This window comes from Nerophis ophidion, linkage group LG12, assembly GCF_033978795.1.
Source record: "Nerophis ophidion isolate RoL-2023_Sa linkage group LG12, RoL_Noph_v1.0, whole genome shotgun sequence".
In the NCBI taxonomy this organism is placed as follows: domain Eukaryota; kingdom Metazoa; phylum Chordata; class Actinopteri; order Syngnathiformes; family Syngnathidae; genus Nerophis; species Nerophis ophidion.
Window position 1 is genome coordinate 58,702,851 of NC_084622.1, and position 19,811 is coordinate 58,722,661.

The window sequence follows — 19,811 nt, forward strand, 5'->3', positions numbered from 1 at the left end:
AAAAATAACAATTTCTCAGACCATCATATAAAATTACACCACTTATTGACAGAGCGCCTGTCTAATGTAAATGCATAATATTTTGTCATAATTTTGAGTATGACAAACTTCCATAAGCATCTAAATTTAATCCGGTGTTTCCCTGCACAATTAAAAACGTTGGTCTCACTATCGATGACACATGAAAATTAATGTGTTTTGTATCACATGATTAGTTAACACACATTGTTCAGTTCCTCAAGATCAAAACTGAAAGTAAGAAAACAGTCAGCTGGTTCCAAAATGCAACGTGGTAAGCTCATTAAAATGTTAGTATATTAGCCTCTGATTTCTGACATTTCTTAAAAGATTAATGGATCTATAATGTGGTCACTGTGGAAACCTGACAATTTGTGTTCAGCAAACATGCTTGTCACTGAAAGTATGGACATGTACAAAGCATTTTGGCAGAATAAGTGCAACTCTAAGAACATGCCATAAAAAAGCTGAACAGCCAATATTTGATGTATTAAAAGTAGCTTAGTATTTAAAAAATAGTAAACAGTCTCTAAATTATAAGTCATGGCTGATCTAAAAATATATATTTCAAGGCCACCGCAGCTTGCTCACATGGTTTCAATAAAGGGTCACACAATATTGTTAGTTTCCTACAGTCTAATTCAGTTTTGTTCATGAGTAAGACCATATAACAAGAGATAATAGGGAGCCAGAGACTGTATTGCTTGCCATCATCAATGTTCTTTTGAACTCTTGTAATTAGTCTCCCATAATCAGTGCTAAAAAAAACTTCCCTTTGCTTCTCTGTAGATGTGTCTCTCTCTGACTCAACACACCATGCTAAGGGATTTATTGATGATATTTCAAGTCCAAGAGGAGTATCAATATCACCCTCATCACCCTTTCTTGCCTTTGAAGACCCAGACACACCTGGTACTCAGCAAGTAATTCCCGAATCACGACGTGAATCTTTCACACCTATCGGCCTCAATGCAAAAGAACCACAGCATCTTTCTCCATCTTTACATCGCTCTCAACCTGTTTTGGAATCTTTTGCGCAGTTACAGGCATCCAAACGCTCCAGGATAAATTCTGCAGAGGAAACTTCCATACTCTTGCGAACTCATTCAATATCTCAGATGCCAACTCAGTCAAATGTAGCAAAACCCTCAACGTTTACAAGATCAACAGTGTTACAGCTTAGTTTTGTAAAGGAATTAGCTAAAGATGCTCAAGGCAATGAATCTGAAAACACCCTCACAACGGCTTCCTCGTTGCCTATTGAGACTTTTAAGCCACTGGATTTTAGTGACTCTGCTTCAGACAAATCTTTTATTTTAGACCATGTCTTACGAGACGCCAAGCTGCATATGAATAATTCAAATAAAATGCAGCATGTAAATCAGATGATACCCAGCAGTGCCCTGATGCCAGAGAATCAACCAGTTACTATTCTACCCAACTCGCATGAGATTCTAGCCCCGAGCCACCATGTGCCTTTAATCGGCCTCCACCTTACATCACCTTTGTCTCAACCGATTGAGGCTCCCCTTGAGGACTTTTATCCTGCCAATACCATGGACTTTGACTGGGGGTCTGGAGATTACTTGGAGACAATGGCATTCCTAAATCCAGAAGAAGAGGACTATTTTTCCACCAAAGTTCCCGACACATATGATCAAGAGGATAATACAGAACAATATAATACAGAATTCCCTTCCAGGGTGGGCACATCCTTCTCATCCTTGCATCATCTTCATATTCTGCCATCTTTAAGCCTGATGACGGCATATGCAACACATTTACCTAAGACATCTATTGATCCCTCCTCTCTTTCCTCATTTAACTCCACAGTTCCTTATACACTGGAAGTTACCCCTACTATTAGTAGTGAAATAATAGAAGCATCAGACAAAGAGTGGCCAGATACTATCAGCATCCAACCAACAGATGTTCTATTACCTGACATGAACAGCTTGGAATATTACACCACTCAGCTCACTAAGGAGAACTCTGTTTCAGGGGGTGAAGCTGAACAAAGAGGGAACATCACTGTGGTGCCCATTAGTACTCCAGACACTGCACCAACCAACACCATCACCAATGATATTAAACTCACAGACAATGACCGCTATAGTGATTTTTCAGACTTTGAGTCACTGAGTAAAACAACCGTAATAAGTACAACACAGCTTTTTAATGTCTCAAAGCCTTTTTTGCATCATTCAATAGCCACAACCTCCTTTCTTGATCCCTCTTCCCCCATCTGGACCATTCCAATATCCACCACAGATTGGTCTGCAGGTACTCATACTGTAGATCTGCAAAGCTCTGCGGTTATACTACCCAGCACTACAGTTTTTTGGCCCGATGATGTCATGTCTTCCTTGTCTTTGATGGATGTCCAATGGTTTGTCACAGAATCCTTTCCACAAAGTACCATACACGCCACTCCTGTATTTACTGCAACAACAACCTACTCTTCAAGTCCAACTGAACATTCAGTCATTAATACAACTGAGCAAGTTTTCAATATCACTTCAATGTCATCTAATAGCACTTTGGTGCCCCCTGTCATGTTGGGTGATCAGGGGGTGACTAAAGATGAATTTGACAATCCAGCCACGATGACCTTGATCCCAACCAACAGCGCTAATATAACTCCGCCCATACCCACATCTCCCAATGCCAACACAAGTTTCCATCAAGAAGCATTTGGAATTACTGTCAATGTTACCCCTGTCACTAGTGGTGAAAAGCAGACTACAGCGCTGACATTCAGACAGTACCTCTGCAATCTTGAGAAGCCTGAGTATTTAATTAAAATAGGTGAGTTATTTTGTTGTTCTTTATTGTAATACAATGTGTAGACTTTGTGTAATTCAAGACATTTAAGAATAACTAGGAGGGCATATAATGTCGTGAATCGCCGTGTGTCATGTAGAAAAATCTGATTGTAATTCTGTTTACTCTTTACTGTAAAGGTTTTCCCTCTGGAGTATCTGTTGGACATGCCAAATCTCAAGTTAGAGAGATCCTGAAACATAGATTCAACAAATCGGTTGAGTTACAGGTACATTGTTTTTTTTACACTAAAGATATCATTGATGTTGATGTATGTATTTTGACTCCGTACTGTACTGACTGCTACAACATTTCTTTCCTATCTGTCAGGTTATAGAACCACCACCAAAATTTGTGTTTCGGGTAGTATCAGGTCCAGCTGTGTACACTGCCATATCTGTTGTCAATGCCTTAAGACGGTCAGGACACCGCTTCCTGTCTGTGTCTCCCAACTGGGTGATACCAGACAATAAATATCAAGTCCATACAGGTGAATCAACATTCAATGATTCCTATATTAAAATATTTGAAGAAATGATTTTGCTTTCATGCATTATTCTAATTAATGTATTTATTTTCCTGTGTGCAGTGCTGCAGTTTGTTCCTGATCATATTAATGTACGGTTTTGCAACTTCAGTGAGAGTATTGAGAGAGGTCTGACCATGGCCTTTGCCGAAGTGCTTCGGCGCGTCAACATGTCTGCCAATTTCACAGTGCATGTAAGTTGACAAACATGGATGAAAAATCACGAGATGTCTTATCCTTTGATTTCAACAGAAATACATTTAAAAAGGCATCCTACTATAAAGCTGAAACTACTAATTTGCCTGTTGACTTTGTTTAATGTGATTATTTTCAGAATATTATTTAGTCTTTTGGTTTTCACAAAATGGGTGTGTTGATTATTCATTTGCAAAAATAGTTGCACTGCTTGTTGTTATTGCTATCACTCTCCTTCGCTGCATCCTAAAGTTTATACTGTTTCCTCTATATATGGCAAGAAAATGTAATTGTTTTCTAAATAAGCCTACTTGACATAGGAGACTTTGAACGTGTAGTAGTTCACACAACGGACTTCTATGTTACTGGCTTGATTGATTCCTAGTCAATACCCCAAACATTGTCTTGTTAGGGATCGGTGATCACTCCTGTATTTAGGGGAAACACACAGTCAGTATTTTTTTATAAGCTTGAGCTGGAAAACATCCATTTTGCTCAGTTAAAGACTGTCAGAATGGACTCTATTGAATGTACACTTTAGCTGTCTTTTTAAAATATTTGTAATCGTCATGATCTTACGTAACCATATAGCTTGGGGCCTGGCGTTGCGCCGTTGGTAGAGCGGCTGTGCCAGCAACCTCAGGGTTCCTGGTTCGATCACAGGCTTCTGCCATTTTAGTCATGTCTGTTGTGTCCTTAAGCAAGACACTTTACCCTTGCTCATGATGCGTCGTGGTTAGGGGCTTGCATGGCAGTCAGTATGTGAATGTGTGTGCGGATGAATGAGTGTGGAAATAGTGTCAAAGGGATTTCAGTACCTTGAAGGTAGAAAAGCGCTATACAAGTATAACCCATTTAATTTTAAATTTATAGCTATTTTCATTCTATTTGGTACTGTATTTGTGAGGAATTCATGCTCTGGTTTTCGAGGATTTAGGGAGCTTGCCTTTTTTAAATGGCTTATTGGGAGGATAAGTAGTGAGTGATTTAGCTTGTGTAAAATTGTTCAGTTATATTTATTTAGGAATTTGTGTAAGCTAAACTACCCTATTTGATGCCCTACTTAGTGATCTCTTACAGAGAGTAACAATCTTTGACAAAAAACTAAATTAAAATAAAAACGAATATGTTGTCCTTTTGTTGCCTGATTTCATCAATGAAGATTATCTAATTCTGCTGCAGATTAAAAATATTTCAATGACTGTTCTTAAAAATCAACGACTGGGAAGGTCTCCGGTGGACATCACCTTCACTGTACACAACTCGAGAGGTTATCTAATGGGGTCCGAGGTCAGCAATGCTCTTATGAAGCTCACCAAGGTGGAATTCAGCTATTACATGGGCTACCCTGTCTTCCAGATTGCTGAGCGTGAGTCGTTTACTCAACTGTCCATCACTTTTCCCTTTCTTTGTGTGGCGTCTTTAACAGTGCCATCATTTGTTTACCCTCAAAAGCTTTCCATTATCCAAAGTTGAACACAAGTCAGTTCCTTCGCTCCTCCTGGGTGAGAACAGGTATGAAGGTTTGAGTTTATTTAATCATGATCCTACTAAACATCTAGTCAAGTACAGCAATGTGTGTGTTAAATAGATGTGTATATACTGTACGTATATGTAGGTGTAATTTTGTTGTGCTGTTTATTGATATAGTTTTCTTGGGAGTGCTGGACAGTGAAGTGGGACAGAGGACTTTCCAAGCCAACATTGAGCGCAGAGTGGCCATGTTACTTGCGGAGGCCATGGGATTAGTCAGACGTGTCAAGAGAGCCACCAATGTCGGCAACAGCAGCGTTCAGGTACACCCTGTACAGACTCTATTGTCACGTGCCATTGACCTTGCCATGTTTTGTCAGTCAACTGTCCTACTTTCAATATTGACTCGCTTCTAAATTTGTCAAAAATTACATTATTATGATTATATATAATTTAATGCGCAACTGGATCAATGCATTCAATTGTAAATAGATAACTGGGTCATTCAAACACATCCTTCAGTGTACCGTTTGCTATCCACTATTGCGTGATGCAAGTTCTAACTACCGTGCTCCTGAGTCAGTACTGAGGGCCCATTATTTGAGCTTTGCAGTGGTGTTTGGGTACCCACTGAAAGCTTTACTGCTTTGCTAATCAGGATCTTGCTTTTGTGGAGTAGTCCTGCACCTGCTCATCAGTGTCACACTGATGCACACATGGCAACAGCATCCCATTCAGCCCAGAGGCCGGCCATTCAAAGACTGCACCCTTATGAAGTGCTGTTCCTTCCTGTAGCCATATTTCTAGATGGTTCCTGTGACCTGTAAAGCTGCAAAAAAAAAATGAATTATTCATTGTTTTTCTCGGTCTGCTTGAATCATGCATTTGATATGATGAAGAGATTCTCTGTTTTGAGAGGAGAGAATAATGGAGCAGACAGTGTTGCCTCAAAGATTTAGAAAAAGAACTTAAAGTGGAAAACTGACTGAAAGTGATAAATATCATCCTGGCTGAGAAACAACTTAACTGTCCTGACCTTTCTGTCTCCTTGTTGATGCTGTGTCATGAAAACACAAAGCACTTCAGGAGCAAATTAGTGGTAAGCACACAGTGCTCACCTCTTTGCATGATTACATCTCTAGTTTTAGTCCCGCATTTTTATTCCTTTTGAAGTGGTGGTTTTGCAGTCATAAATATGGATTTATTTTGTACAAAGAAAGTATTATGTGCTTGTTTATCTACCTTATCCAATGGCATACTTCCACAGATGAAGTCTTGTGTGGATTTCCCTTTTTAAGACATTTATATTTTCTAATTTTAAGACAGTAGGGTGATTCTGACTTAAGGAGTATGTTTTTACTTGCTTCCTTTTACCGAGTGCCTCACCTGTACGTGCAGATCACGTGTTGTGCATGGCATTTTGTGTGAAGAACAACATTTGAAATGTCAATTAATGAATGAGAGGAGTTAATATGAAATGTTATCGCAATTGTATTCCGAGAAACTTCCGGCGCAGTCACTAATAAGAATATAGTGGTACATTTCCTCAGTCATTCTTACCGCTTCCTGTGGCGCCAAATGTTAGTGCTGCTCTTATAAGGCAATTGTACTGGGTTCGCTACCGAGTCAGAGTTGTGTCAGTCAAATGATGTAATTTGCTATTTTGCTCAGAAAAAATTAAATATGAAATTATTTATTTCCCATGAGTTAGTTTTGAACATGTCACGAGGGAGGTGCGGGACATTGAGTCCGAGTGGACCATGTTCCGAACCTCTATTGTCGAGGCGGCTGATTGGAGCTGTGCCCGCAAGGTTGTTGGTGCCTGTCGTGGCGGTAATCCCAGAACCCGTTGGTGGACACCAGCAGTGAGGGATGCCGTCAAGCTGAAGAAGGAGTCCTATCGGGTTCTTTTGGCTCATAGGACTCCGGAGGCAGTGGACGGGTACCGACGGGCCAAGCGGTGTGCAGCTTTAGCGGTAGCCGAGGCAAAAACTCGGACATGGGAAGAGTTCGGGGAAGCCATGGAAAACGACTTCCGGACGGCTTCGAAGCGATTCTGGACCACCATACGCCGCCTCAGGAAGGGGAAGCAGTGCACTATCAACACCGTGTATGGTGCGGATGGTGTTCTGCTGACTTCGACTGCGGATGTTGTGGATCGGTGGAGGGAATACTTCGAAGACCTCCTCAATCCCACCAACACGTCTGCCTTTGAGGAAGCGGTGCCTGGGGAATCTGTGGTGGACTCTCCTATTTCTGGGGCTGAGGTCGCTGAGGTAGTTAAAAAGCTCCTCGGCGGCAAGGCCCCGGGGGTGGATGAGATCCGCCCGGAGTTCCTTAAGGCTCTGGATGCTGTGGGGCTGTCTTGGTTGACAAGACTCTGCAGCATCGCGTGGACATCGGGGGCGGTACCTCTGGATTGGCAGACCGGGGTGGTGGTCCCTCTCTTTAAGAAGGGGGACCGGAGGGGTGTGTTCCAACTATCGTGGGATCACACTCCTCAGCCTTCCCGGTAAGGTTTATTCAGGTGTACTGGAGAGGAGTCTACGCCGGATAGTCGACCCTCGGATTCAGGAGGAACAGTGTGGTTTTCGTCCTGGTCGTGGAACCGTGGACCAGCTCTATACTCTCGGCAGGGTTCTTGAGGGTGCATGGGAGTTTGCCCAACCAGTCTACATGTGCTTTGTGGACTTGGAGAAGGCATTCGACCGTGTCCCTCGGGAAGTCCTGTGGGGAGTGCTCAGAGAGTATGGGGTACCGAACTGTCTTATTGTGGCAGTCCGCTCCCTGTATGATCAGTGCCAGAGCTTGGTCCGCATTGCTGGCAGTAAGTCGGACACATTTCCAGTGAGGGTTGGACTCCGCCAAGGCTGTCCTTTGTCACCGATTCTGTTCATAACTTTTATGGACAGAATTTCTAGGCGCAGCCAAGGCGTTGAGGGGATCCGGTTTGGTGGCCACGGGATTAGATCTCTGCTTTTTGCAGATGATGTAGTCCTGATGGCTTCATCTGGCCGGGATCTTCAGCTCTCACTGGATCGGTTCGCAGCCGAGTGTGAAGCGACCGGAATGAGAATCAGCACCTCCAAGTTCGAGTCCATGGTTCTCGCCCGGAAAAGGGTGGAGTGCCATCTCCGGGTTGGGGAGGAGACCCTGCCCCAAGTGGAGGAGTTCAAGTACCTAGGAGTCTTGTTCACGAGTGGGGGAAGAGTGGATCGTGAGATCGACAGGCGGATCGGTGCGGCGTCTACAGTAATGCGGACGTTGTATCGATCCGTTGTGGTGAAGAAGGAGCTGAGCCAGAAGGCAAAGCTCTCAATTTACCGGTCGATCTACGTTCCCATCCTCACCTATGGTCATGAGCTCTGGGTCATGACCGAAAGGATAAGATCACGGGTACAAGCGGCCGAAATGAGTTTCCTCCGCCGTGTGGCGGGGCTCTCCCTTAGAGATAGGGTGAGAAGCTCTGTCATCCGGGAGGAACTCAAAGTAAAGCCGCTGCTCCTCCACATCGAGAGGAGCCAGATGAGGTGGTTCGGGCATCTGGTCAGGATGCCACCCGAACGCCTCCCTAGGGAGGTGTTTAGGGCACGTCCAGCTGGTAGGAGGCCACAGGGAAGACCCAGGACACGTTGGGAAGACTATGTCTCCCGGCTGGCCTGGGAACGCCTCGGGATCCCCCGGGAAGAGCTAGACGAAGTGGCTGGAGAGAGGGAAGTCTGGGCTTCCCTGCTTAGGCTGCTGCCCCCGCGACCCGACCTCGGATAAGCGGAAGATGATGGATGGATGGATGGATAGTTTTAGTACAAATCATGCATTGTTCTGCTGCCACTAACGTCTCTTTCCTCTAACTTAGCAGACAGACGACAGGTTGTCAATTAAGATTCTAGTTGAGGGCACTTTTAAGATGTGTTTACTTCAAACACAGTAAAACGTTAATTACAAAAAAAATGTATGTTAATATGACTACAAGACATACAAAATAACTTGGCAATGACTTTCCAACATAAGATAAATGCATCAAAACAAATGTGGTGGCTCAATGCACATTGAATTTGTTATCCATCCATTTCCTACCGCTTGTCCCTTTTATAAATGGATAACATTTTATAGAGCGCTTTCAACACCACCAAGCTGGACAATCAAATACACAACTAAAATACACGTTAAAATCAAACAGTTGATGTGCAATAAGTACAATACTTACAGGGCTCACCAAAGAACAAGACTGGCACATTTAGCTAATGGCAGAATACAACTCTCTGACTATGGCAACAGCCTTGGGACAAACTCAGTATTTGAAAATGAGACTTGCAAGTAAACAAAATACTGTATAATAACTGGGAAACACATGCATCAAATTAAATTCAAATTTGATTAAAAAAGTATTAAAACAATTTCACATACCGGTAAATAAAATAGTATGAATTTGGTAGTGTGGCGGCAGCAATTTGAGGGTTCCTGGTTACAGCCGTAGCTGGCGACTTGTTCAGAGTGTGAAAATGGATGGATGGACGGGTTACAGCCGTTTGCTCCCAGTGCCACTGTTTGGTGGCAGTCAGAGAGGCTGTAGGCGCAAATTGTCAGCCATGTTTTTGTCAGTCTATCCCAGGGCAGATTTGTTTACCTGTATGTCATCTTTTTTGTAAGGGGCGCTGGAAGCCGGCAGACCCGTCAGCGATCCTGTTCTGTCTCCCTGTAATGTTTGTCTGATCTTGAATGGGATTGTGCTGAAAATTGTAATTTTCCTGGAGGAATTCTCCTGACGGAATAAATAAAGTACTATCTAATCTATCTAATCTAATTTGGGTAGAAATTCAGTAAGACATGTCTCCCACATATTTCAAAACAGCATAATACCGCTGGTAGGAGCATGATATGAATGTGCAGTACATGAGAGTGTTTCTGTGATGATGTGCTGTAAAGTACACAGAAAATCTTTAGGGCGGTCTGAAACACTTTCAGTTGCACACGGAGTCATAGTAAATCGCACGCACCATGACCCCTTATAGTACACACTATTTTAAAGATCACACGTTTACCGTTTGGTATTTGGATCTTAGTAAATTAAGCCCTTAGTGTGTTAGTCCTATTGTAACCTGCCTAGTCTAACCCCTGCATTTATTCCACACGGAACTCTAACCTAGGTTTTCCAAATGAAACTGCACTGCGTCCATGAATGTTCTCATTTATTCAGGTCATTGTAATCTCAGGGCATTCAATTGATAACAACTGGACTGTTTGGTTGGTTTTGAAAGACTTTTCGCCCCTCATCCTTGTAGGCTTCATCAGTTCATGCTCATAGACTTAGATTGGTCAGATCTTGTATAGCGGCTGCTGTCAAAACCCTAAATATGAGGTACTGGCACCACCGACTCGAATGAGAAGCGAAACGTCTTCTAAGACAAACCAAACAATCCCGTTGGGATCGATTGAATGCCCTAAGAAAACTGCACTATGCATTGAGCTAAAAGCAGCGCTAAAGGCTGTCAACTGTGATGTGCAGCGCAAAATCTAAATGTTTTTAGAAGGGAGGGTTTACCAACGAACACTGGCACACACGCACTGGTTCTCCACCTTTATATATTATGATTGATAGGCAAAATAATCTATGCACATCCAGCCTCTTTTAAAGTACTATATAGAAAGTTAATGGACAACAGAATGTCGTAAGGAGATTAATAGAGTAAAAAAACACCTATATACAAAAGGGCAATGCAATTTGAATTACACTTCTTTCCTCTCATTCTCAGGTATGACTTTCTCACACCTGACTACCTTGGGGCAACCAAAAATAATTGTTGCCTTAATGGGAAAAAAGAAAACCATTCTGTATGATGAAAAAAATGCAATTTTGACAAATGTTAGTAAATGCATTTCAGTATTTGTACCTGCCTTGTTCCAAGATAATTACATGGCTAAGGTTTATTATATTCACTGAATATCATTGTTCTCTGATGTTTTGAAACATAAGCACATATAGTAAGCACATGGGGGGGATTTTTTTCCCCAGTTTCTCAAATGTAATCTGTTAGACAGCAAGGCATTTGTTTTTGCATTGAGGTTAAAACGACTAAACAGTCTCATGTGATTTAAAAAAACAACAACATAATAATGGTAAGTGTTAGGACTACAAGCCTTGGTTCTTGAACAGTACTAACATTCATTGAGTCATCTACTGCCAATTTCCAACATCTGGACTTGTTTGTAAGTCTTTTATGCATATCATCTGAGTCATATGTTCTCATTTCCTCTCTTTTAATATAGTAATGATCAAATCTGCCAAATGCTTTTTACAGTTTTGATAGCTTTTTTTTTACCCTTCTTTCATTGCATTGTTAGCTGGTAGCCTTCCAGACAAGTGACTACATGCAACTCTTGATTGTTTTAACTCCCAGGTTGTGACAATGAACCGGATGGTGGGCATGGACCATCCCTTGGAGGTCGTGTATTTTGTGGAGGGCTCCGATGGTCAGAGGGTCCCTGCTGTCAAAACGGCCGATATACTCAATAGCCTGGACGTCCAAAAAGCAGCAATTATCTTGGGATATCGTGTTCAGGGCATTTTAGCACAACGTGAGTACCATAAGTACAACATTTAGTTGACATAGTAATAGTTCTGCTAGTTAGACCCATGTGAAGTTGGCCCCAAACCCATTTAAAACTGTTGAAATAGTCTAATTTGTTTGTGCTAGGTTTGTGCTTCTTTGTGTCTCTAAAATGGTTTCTGAGTTTTAATTGACAGTTGTAAAAGTTCACCCAGCCTCCAATTTTCTCTAAATTCAACCAAAATAGTTGTAATTGTTTGTACTTTTTTGTGCAGTTGAAATTATCGAACTTGCAGATTTTGTTTTGAGATATAAAAAAATATTGATAATCTTTAATATCTCAAAAATAAATACAGCATAATAAATAATTTTAACCACACAAATATAACACATGGGAAAAATATAGGGGCTTGAAAAACTTTGATTGACTTTTAAATCTTCAATTAGAGCACAAACAACCATTTGGGGCTTGTTATTTGGTTTGGTTTGCTGTCTTTCTTTTTACATTCAAGTTGCAATAAACAGCAGGGGTTTCAAACTCAATTTACTTGGGGGCTGCTGGAGGAAGTCTTGTTGAGAATGGGCCGCACAAAGCATCCACTTTAGAATCACAATTTAACCATGTGACTAGATTTTATTAACAATAAAATCAGGTCACATTTTTATTTTACATTTAATTTTACAATTATTATTACTTAAGGTCAACTTTATTTCAGGGTCAATGTAGCTACCAGCATAAAAAAAATATATTTTTAAACTGAATTCCCCAGGAGATGATGGTCAGACACACTTCTGCTTGCTTACAGCAAATTGCCCTTTGTGTTGCCCAAGGTGTGTTTCTTGTGCTGTAATTTATGTATCTGCACTATTCATTAGTGTACTTTCCAGTTATTCCTAGTATATTTATTATATTATATTTTCAATCTACTCCTATTAACCTATGCTATGTATAACCTACAGTACTCTATTTACATCCTATTCTATGTAAATTGTTATGTACTGTACATACTAATGTTCTTGTGGTAGTCATTGGGCTAAATCTGGGATCTCGGGTACTAAATTTTGAGCTGTCTCATGTGCTGGTGTGACAAAAGTTCATTTATTTAGGGCTATATAAGTAAACATTGAATGATTGATTGATTTCAACTGCACAAACTTAGCACCAACAAATGAGACTATTTTAAGAAACTTTTGCCTGTGTTGGTGGGGTAACGTCACACGGGATCTAGTGAATTGTGCGATTTACCTTTACAAAAGTCAGAAGAAAATATTTTAACATACTGTTTTTCTAATTGTTTACAAACCACATCTAAGAAATAAGGCCAACCAAACTTTTCATTTCTAACTTCATTCGACCCCTTTCATGTTAGTGGTAATGTTCACATATCAAACAGTGCGTCTCTGAAGAGAGGACAAAAACCTAATAATAGCCCTAAAGGAAGGTCTGTCCTCGTGCTGCCTCTTTTTTCCTAAATGAACTTTCCCAAGGGATGAAACGAGTGAATTTAAAATAGCGAAGGTCTGTTTGCTTATATTTCAGCTTTGAGGCAGAAAGACAACTTTCCCAAAAGACTTTGAAATGCTCAGTATTGAAATTGTTGTGTGTCTCTGCCACACTTAAGCTGTAGAAAAGATGTCATCCTTACCTTCTGACACTGAGAACCCCAATGTGTGGATCATCATCGGAGTGGTGATTCCTCTCCTGGTGGTCATTATCATCATTTCCATCCTCTACTGGAAATTGTGTCGAACAGACAAGCTGGAGTTCCAGCCAGATGCCATGGCGTCCATCCAGCAGAGACAGAAGGTAAATGCCACAGAGCTGTGCGGTTTTACTCGTCTAATTAATATCAATGCACACTCATAATCAAATTAGCTCATTACAGTAGCTGTTACTCCTAAAATGAATGATTTGTATAAGACAGCATATATGTTTTCTAGGCTAGGTTTTTGTGGCACTAAACAAGATATTTAATATTTTGATATTTAATATTACCAGTCTAACACACTAGGGCTATCGCGTCAAAGTTTGCAGCTTGTAAAGTTGTTCATGTCTAGAGGGTTTTGTTAATGTTAACAGCTGCATTCAGAAAAGTTTTCTATACTCTAGCTATGAAAATATTACATTTATAATTAATAATTCATACTTCAAAAAAGGTATAGCGCAGCCAGGTCCAGGACAAATTAGCAGCAATAACACAAGGGTTTACTGTATTACACTTGGAGACTAGAAAGTGGATTTTGGCTATGGGATCCTGAGTGAGGGACAACCAACAAAATGCAGTTGAAGTATGTTTATAATTAGATATTAAGAAATAATGTAATGTTAATATTTTACAAGTTATGCAAATATTTCTAAATAATTATGTATGACCAATAAAATGTTCAGTAGCCCTGTATTTATATTCCGTATAATGTCCAAAGTTTATATGAAAAGGTTAAAAAAATAGGTTGATCGATACAAGTGGAAGGAAAAGTGTTCGATATCTCCTCCTGTAATGAACCCAATTCTAAACTGCTATGCTAATTTGTCATCAACTGAAAAAGAAAACTTTGAAAAAACAAATGTTCTTTGGACATGATGTCTTGGGGGAATCCATCCATCCATCTTCTTCCGCTTATCTGAGGTCGGGTCGCGGGGGTAGCAGCCTAAGCAGGGAAGCCCAGACTTCCCTCTCCCCAGCCACTTCGTCCAGCTCCTACCGGGGGATCCCGAGGCATTCCCAGGCCAGCCGGGAGACATAGTCTTCCCAACGTGTCATGGGTCTTCCTCGTGGCCTCCTACCGGTCGGACGTGCCCTAAACACCTCCCTAGGGAGGCGCTCGGGTGGCATCCTGACCAGATGCCTGAACCACCTCATCTGGCTCCTCTCGATGTGGAGGAGCAGCGGCTTTACTTTGAGTTCCTCCCGAATGGCAGAGCTTCTCAAGGAGAGCCCCGCCACCCAGGAGAGGAAACTCATTTCGGCCGCTTGTACCCGTGATCTTGTCCTTTAGGTCATGACCCAAAGCTCATGACCATAGGTGAGGATGAGAACGTAGATCGACCGGTAAATTGAGAGCGTTGCCTTCCGGCTCAGCTCCTTCTTCACCACAACGGATCGGTACAGCGTCCGCATTACTGAAGACGCCGCACCGATCCGCCTGTCGATATCACGATCCATTTTTCCCTCACTCGTGAACAAGACTCCGAGGTACTTCAACTCCTCCGCTTGGGGCAAGCTCTCCTCCCCAACCCGGAGATGGCACTCCCCCCTTTTCCGGGTGAGAATCATGGACTCGGACTTGGGCGTGCTGATTCTCCTCTCAGTCCCTTCACACTCCGCTGCGAACCGATCCAGTGAGAGCTGAAGATCTTGGCCAGATGAAGCTATCAGGACCACATCATCTGCAAAGAGCAGAGACCTAATCCTGCAGCCACCAAACCAGATACCCTCAACGCCCTGACTGCGCCTGGATATTCTGTCCATAAGAGTTATGAACAGAATCGGTGACAAAGGGCAGCCTTAGCGGAATCCAACCCTCACTGTAAACAGGTCCGACTTACTGCCGGCGATGCGGACCAAGCTCTGACACTGATCATACAGGGAGCACGGACCGCCACAATCAGACCCCATACTCTCTGAGCACTCCCCACAGGACTTTGCCGGGGTACACGGTCGAATGCCTTCTCCAAGTCCACAAAGCACATGTAGACTGGTTGGGCAAACTCCGAAGCACCCTCAAAAACCCTGCCGAGAGTATAGAGCTGGTCCACAGTTCCACAACCAGGACGAAAACCACACTGTTTCTCCTGAATCCGAGGTTCGACTATCCGGCGAAGCCTCCTGTCCAGTAGACCTGAATAGACCATACCGGGAAGGCTGAGGAGTGTGATGCCACGATATTTAGAACACACCCTCCCTCCGGTTTCCTTTCTTAAAGAGAGAAACCACCACTCCAGTCTGCCAATCCAGAGGTACCACCCCCCCGATGTCCATGCGATGTTGCAGAGTCTAGTCAACCAAGACAGCCCCACAGCATCCAGAGCCTTAAGGAACTCCGGGCCGATCTCATCCACCCCTGGGACTTTGCTACTGACGAGCTTTTTAACTACCTCGGCAACCTCAGCCCCAGAAATAGGAGAGCCCACCACAGATTCTTTGGGGAAAAGGTTCAGTCACAATATAAAGTTGAGTATTACAGTTGTTTTGGAAACATGGCCGTAAGGCTCAATGACAGCATTCGAAGCAAGGCTAAATTAGTAATTATCTTAATGGGCTTTTAGAATGTACACTACTGTGATGCTCCAAAAAACAACTAAAACTATAACAAATACATGCTTACCGCTGATTAAAAGTTTAGCACAAACAACGTATATGACCATGAGGTCATTCAGTCTATCAAAGTAGAACTAGCAAACACCTGCAGAATCAGACGACCACGTTGATGATCAGCTACTAAAGTGACCGCTCGACATAATCATGTGAAGGTCGTTGTGCCCTTAAACAACCGCATTGAGTGTAATTACCAGGGGTTGGCCCTTTCGGGAAGTCCTGTGGGGAGTGCTCAGAGAGTATGGGGTATCGGACTGTCTTATTGTGGCGGTCCGTTCCCTGTATGATCAGTGCCAGAGCTTGGTTCGCATTGCCGGCAGTAAGTCGAACACATTTCCAGTGAGGGTTGGACTCCGCCAAGGCTGTCCTTTGTCACCGATTCTGTTCATAACTTTTATGGACAGAATTTCTAGGCGCAGTCAAGGCGTTGAGGGGTTCCGGTTTGGTAACCGCAGGATTAGGTCTCTGCTTTTTGCAGATGATGTGGTCCTGATGGCTTCATCTGACCGGGATCTTCAGCTCTCGCTGGATCGGTTCGCAGCCGAGTGTGAAGCGACCGGAATGAGAATCAGCACCTCCAAGTCCGAGTCCATGGTTCTCGCCCGGAAAAGGGTGGAGTGCCATCTCCGGGTTGGGGAGGAGACCCTGCCCCAAGTGGAGGAGTTCAAGTACCTAGGAGTCTTGTTCACAAGTGGGGGAAGAGTGGATCGTAAGATCGACAGGCGGATCGGTGCGGCGTCTTCAGTAATGCGGACGTTGTACCGATCCGTTGTGGTGAAGAAGGAGCTGAGCCGGAAGGCAAAGCTCTCAATTTACCGGTCGATCTACGTTCCCATCCTCACCTATGGTCATGAGCTTTGGGTCATGACCGAAAGGATAAGATCACGGGTACAAGCGGCCGAAATGAGTTTCCTCTGCCGTGTGGCGGGGCTCTCCCTTAGAGATAGGGTGAGAAGCTCTGCCATCCGGGAGGGACTCAAAGTAAAGCCGCTGCTCCTCCACATCGAGAGGAGCCAGATGAGGTGGTTCGGGCATCTGGTCAGGATGCCACTCGAACGCCTCCCTAGGGAGGTGTTTAGGGCACGTCCAACCGGTAGGAGGCCACGGGGAAGACCCAGGACACGTTGGGAAGACTATGTCTCCCGGCTGGCCTGGGAACGCCTCGGGATCCCCCGGGAAGAGCTAGACGAAGTGGCTGGGGAGAGGGAAGTCTGGGTTTCCCTGCTTAGGCTGTTGCCCCCGCGACCCGACCTCGGATAAGCGGAAGGTGATGGATGGATGGATGGCCCTTTCTATTATTTTAGTAATACTTCAAACATACACCACAATTGAGCATGAGTCATGGAATATAACCGAAGAGTATTGTTTCTCCGTGCTCATGCTCAGGCAAATCCCTACATCATTAAAGGCTACTTAGATGTATTTTGGGACTTCCTGTCTTACTAGACAACGTTTCATGCATCTGGCTTTGATCCCTCTCTTACCAGTAAATGCTCTGCCTTTGAACCGAGCTCACGAACCCATATTGATGTAATTTGTTTAATGTACAATGGAAAGTAATCTAACATCATCATGTGTCACATAACACCACTCACCCCTCTGATCGCAGTCTGCTACCTCACAGTCCCCCGTTCACATGGCACTACCTCAGCATGAGAGCGGTGTACAGTTTAGTGAAGAAGAGGACGACGAATTTGGGGAGGAGGAAGAGGACTATGAAGATGAAGAGGAAGAAAATGAAGAAGATAATAATGTTGAAATGGGAAAGGTACAGAGTAGTGTTTGGCAGAGGATTTAGATGATTGCTCTTGTTTCTGTAGCGTTGTTTATATCCTCCTGAGAACCACAGTCCTCGGCAGTGGACATTTGGAATTTCAATACATATACTATTTTTTTCAGAAATGTGTAACTGACAAAAAAAATTCCACTGCAGAGGAAGATGGTTCTCAGGAAAAACGGGATAGAATTTGGAAACTTTGTTTCTTATTGAAAAGAAGACTTAGTTCAGCTAATTAGTTCAGCTAGAAAAGAATCTCTGGTGTCGAACATTGCTTCTGCTCAGGGACCATTCGCTCTTTCTCAGAGCAAAAACAGCACACCCAGTGATGAGGAGGAGGACGGAGAAAAGGAGGAAAAAAAAGAAAACACGAAGAGGGCTAGCGGGAGAGCATTCAAACCAGGACAAGAATACAAAGCAGCACTCACGAAATCAAAAGAGATGAAGAAAGAAGAGGGAATTAAAGTGTTTCCTAAAGGGAGGCGGGTCCAGGAGGAGGTACAGGCATTAATAGCTAGAAATGGTGTTTGTGGCTTCAGTGGACATTAGGACCATGCTCATATAAGTAGTTCTGTGGTAGCAATGTACAGTCTCTATGTAGTGAAGTTTAGTTTATTTATGTCCTGTGTGTGTTGTGGCTCAAAATAGTAATTTATGTCTGCCAGATTATTGTTTCATTAGACTCCCACGTCACCTTATCCAGCTTTAGTGTTGATCGAAATAAACTGGGTCTACTCTTTTAGCTTCAAAGACTTGCATTGTTTGTATGCAACAGCACTTTGCAAAAACACACACACACTTACACTTGCTCTCTCTCTTGGCCAATTGTTGCATACTGTTAAGCATCACACTGGGTTGAGAGAAACATTGTGATTAATATATCTGTGTACACAATTCACAAAATAAATGTGAACATATCATTAGTGTCAAGTGAAAGCAGATAGTTATTTTTTTGTACTTCACCTGATAAGAGACCAAGTCGAAAAATGTTCCTCATCACTCTCAGCCATTCCTCTTTTTGTACCCCTTTCTTTCCCCGCCCTGTGTTTGGATCCACGCCATACCAAAACTACAGACCAACTGTTGAGTATGATTAATCTCTTTCTTATTAAATGTCTCTCATTGTTCTATCTCTAAAACACAGTTGCAGGCTCCCAGTGTGAAAGGCTTTGACTTTGCCAAGCTGCATCTTGGCCAGCAGAATAAAGATGACGTCACGGTGGTGCAGGAATCAATCTCAGCAGGGCCTCTGCCCATGTCAGATAAGGAAGGCCCCTGTCCGTCCCAAAATGGGGAGGGCCCAGCTCCCATATCTAAAAACTCTGCCTCCTCTACAAAGGCATCCCGCAGCAGTCGAAGACATGAGAGGTCAGTGATCCTGGAAGTGCAAGGCAGTGTTATTTTATCTATTGACATTTTGATTGATTGATTGATTGATTGATTGATACTTTTATTAGTAGATTGCACAGTTCAGTACATATTCCGTACAATTGACCACTAAATGGTAACACCCGAATAAGTTTTTCAACTTGTTTAAGTCGGGGTCCACGTTAATCAATTCATAGTACAAATAAATACTATCAACATAATACAGTCATCACACAGGTTAATCATCATAGTATGTACATTGAATTATTTACATTATTTACAATTCGGGGGGTGGGATGAGGAGCTTTGGTTGATATCAGTACTTCAGTTATCAACAATTGCATCAACAGAAAAATGTGGACATTGAAACAGTGTAGGTCTTATTTAGTAGGATATGTACAGCCAACAGAGAACATAGTGAGTTCACATAGCATAAGAACAAGTATATACATTAGAAGTACATTTGATTATTTACATTGGGTTGTTTATAATCCGGGGAGATGGGATGTGAATGGAGGAGGGTATTAGTAAAGTGTTGAAGTTGCCTGGAGGTGTTGTTTTAGAGCGGTTTTGAAGGAATATAGAGATGCACTTACTTTTATACCTGTTGGGAGCGCATTCCACATTGATGTGGCATAGAAAGAGAATGAGTTAAAACCTTTGTTAGATCGGAATCTGGGTTTAACGTGGTTTGTGGAGCTCCCCCTGGTGTTGTGGTTATGACGGTCATTTACGTTGAGGAAGTAGTTTGACATGTATTTCGGTAT

At 42.7% G+C, this 19,811-nt stretch overlaps 1 protein-coding gene across 6 annotated transcripts in view; it reads left to right on the plus strand.

The window, feature by feature from the left end:
- Positions 1 to 19,811, plus strand: part of LOC133563632 (UPF0606 protein KIAA1549-like) — a 61,515-nt gene that overhangs the window by 21,803 nt on the left and 19,901 nt on the right. For 5 of the 6 annotated variants that reach the window (XM_061917867.1, XM_061917865.1, XM_061917868.1 and 2 more), the window contains exons 3-14: positions 808 to 2,826; positions 2,982 to 3,070; positions 3,172 to 3,331; positions 3,431 to 3,561; positions 4,745 to 4,931; positions 5,018 to 5,077; positions 5,213 to 5,358; positions 11,434 to 11,611; positions 13,206 to 13,390; positions 17,509 to 17,667; positions 17,983 to 18,174; positions 18,821 to 19,044. In XM_061917867.1, coding sequence (XP_061773851.1) covers positions 808 to 2,826; positions 2,982 to 3,070; positions 3,172 to 3,331; positions 3,431 to 3,561; positions 4,745 to 4,931; positions 5,018 to 5,077; positions 5,213 to 5,358; positions 11,434 to 11,611; positions 13,206 to 13,390; positions 17,509 to 17,667; positions 17,983 to 18,174; positions 18,821 to 19,044 — 3,730 coding nt within the window. The remainder of the gene's footprint in view (positions 1 to 807; positions 2,827 to 2,981; positions 3,071 to 3,171; positions 3,332 to 3,430; positions 3,562 to 4,744; positions 4,932 to 5,017; positions 5,078 to 5,212; positions 5,359 to 11,433; positions 11,612 to 13,205; positions 13,391 to 17,508; positions 17,668 to 17,982; positions 18,175 to 18,820; positions 19,045 to 19,811) is intronic. The other variant, XM_061917869.1, reaches the window with a different exon arrangement.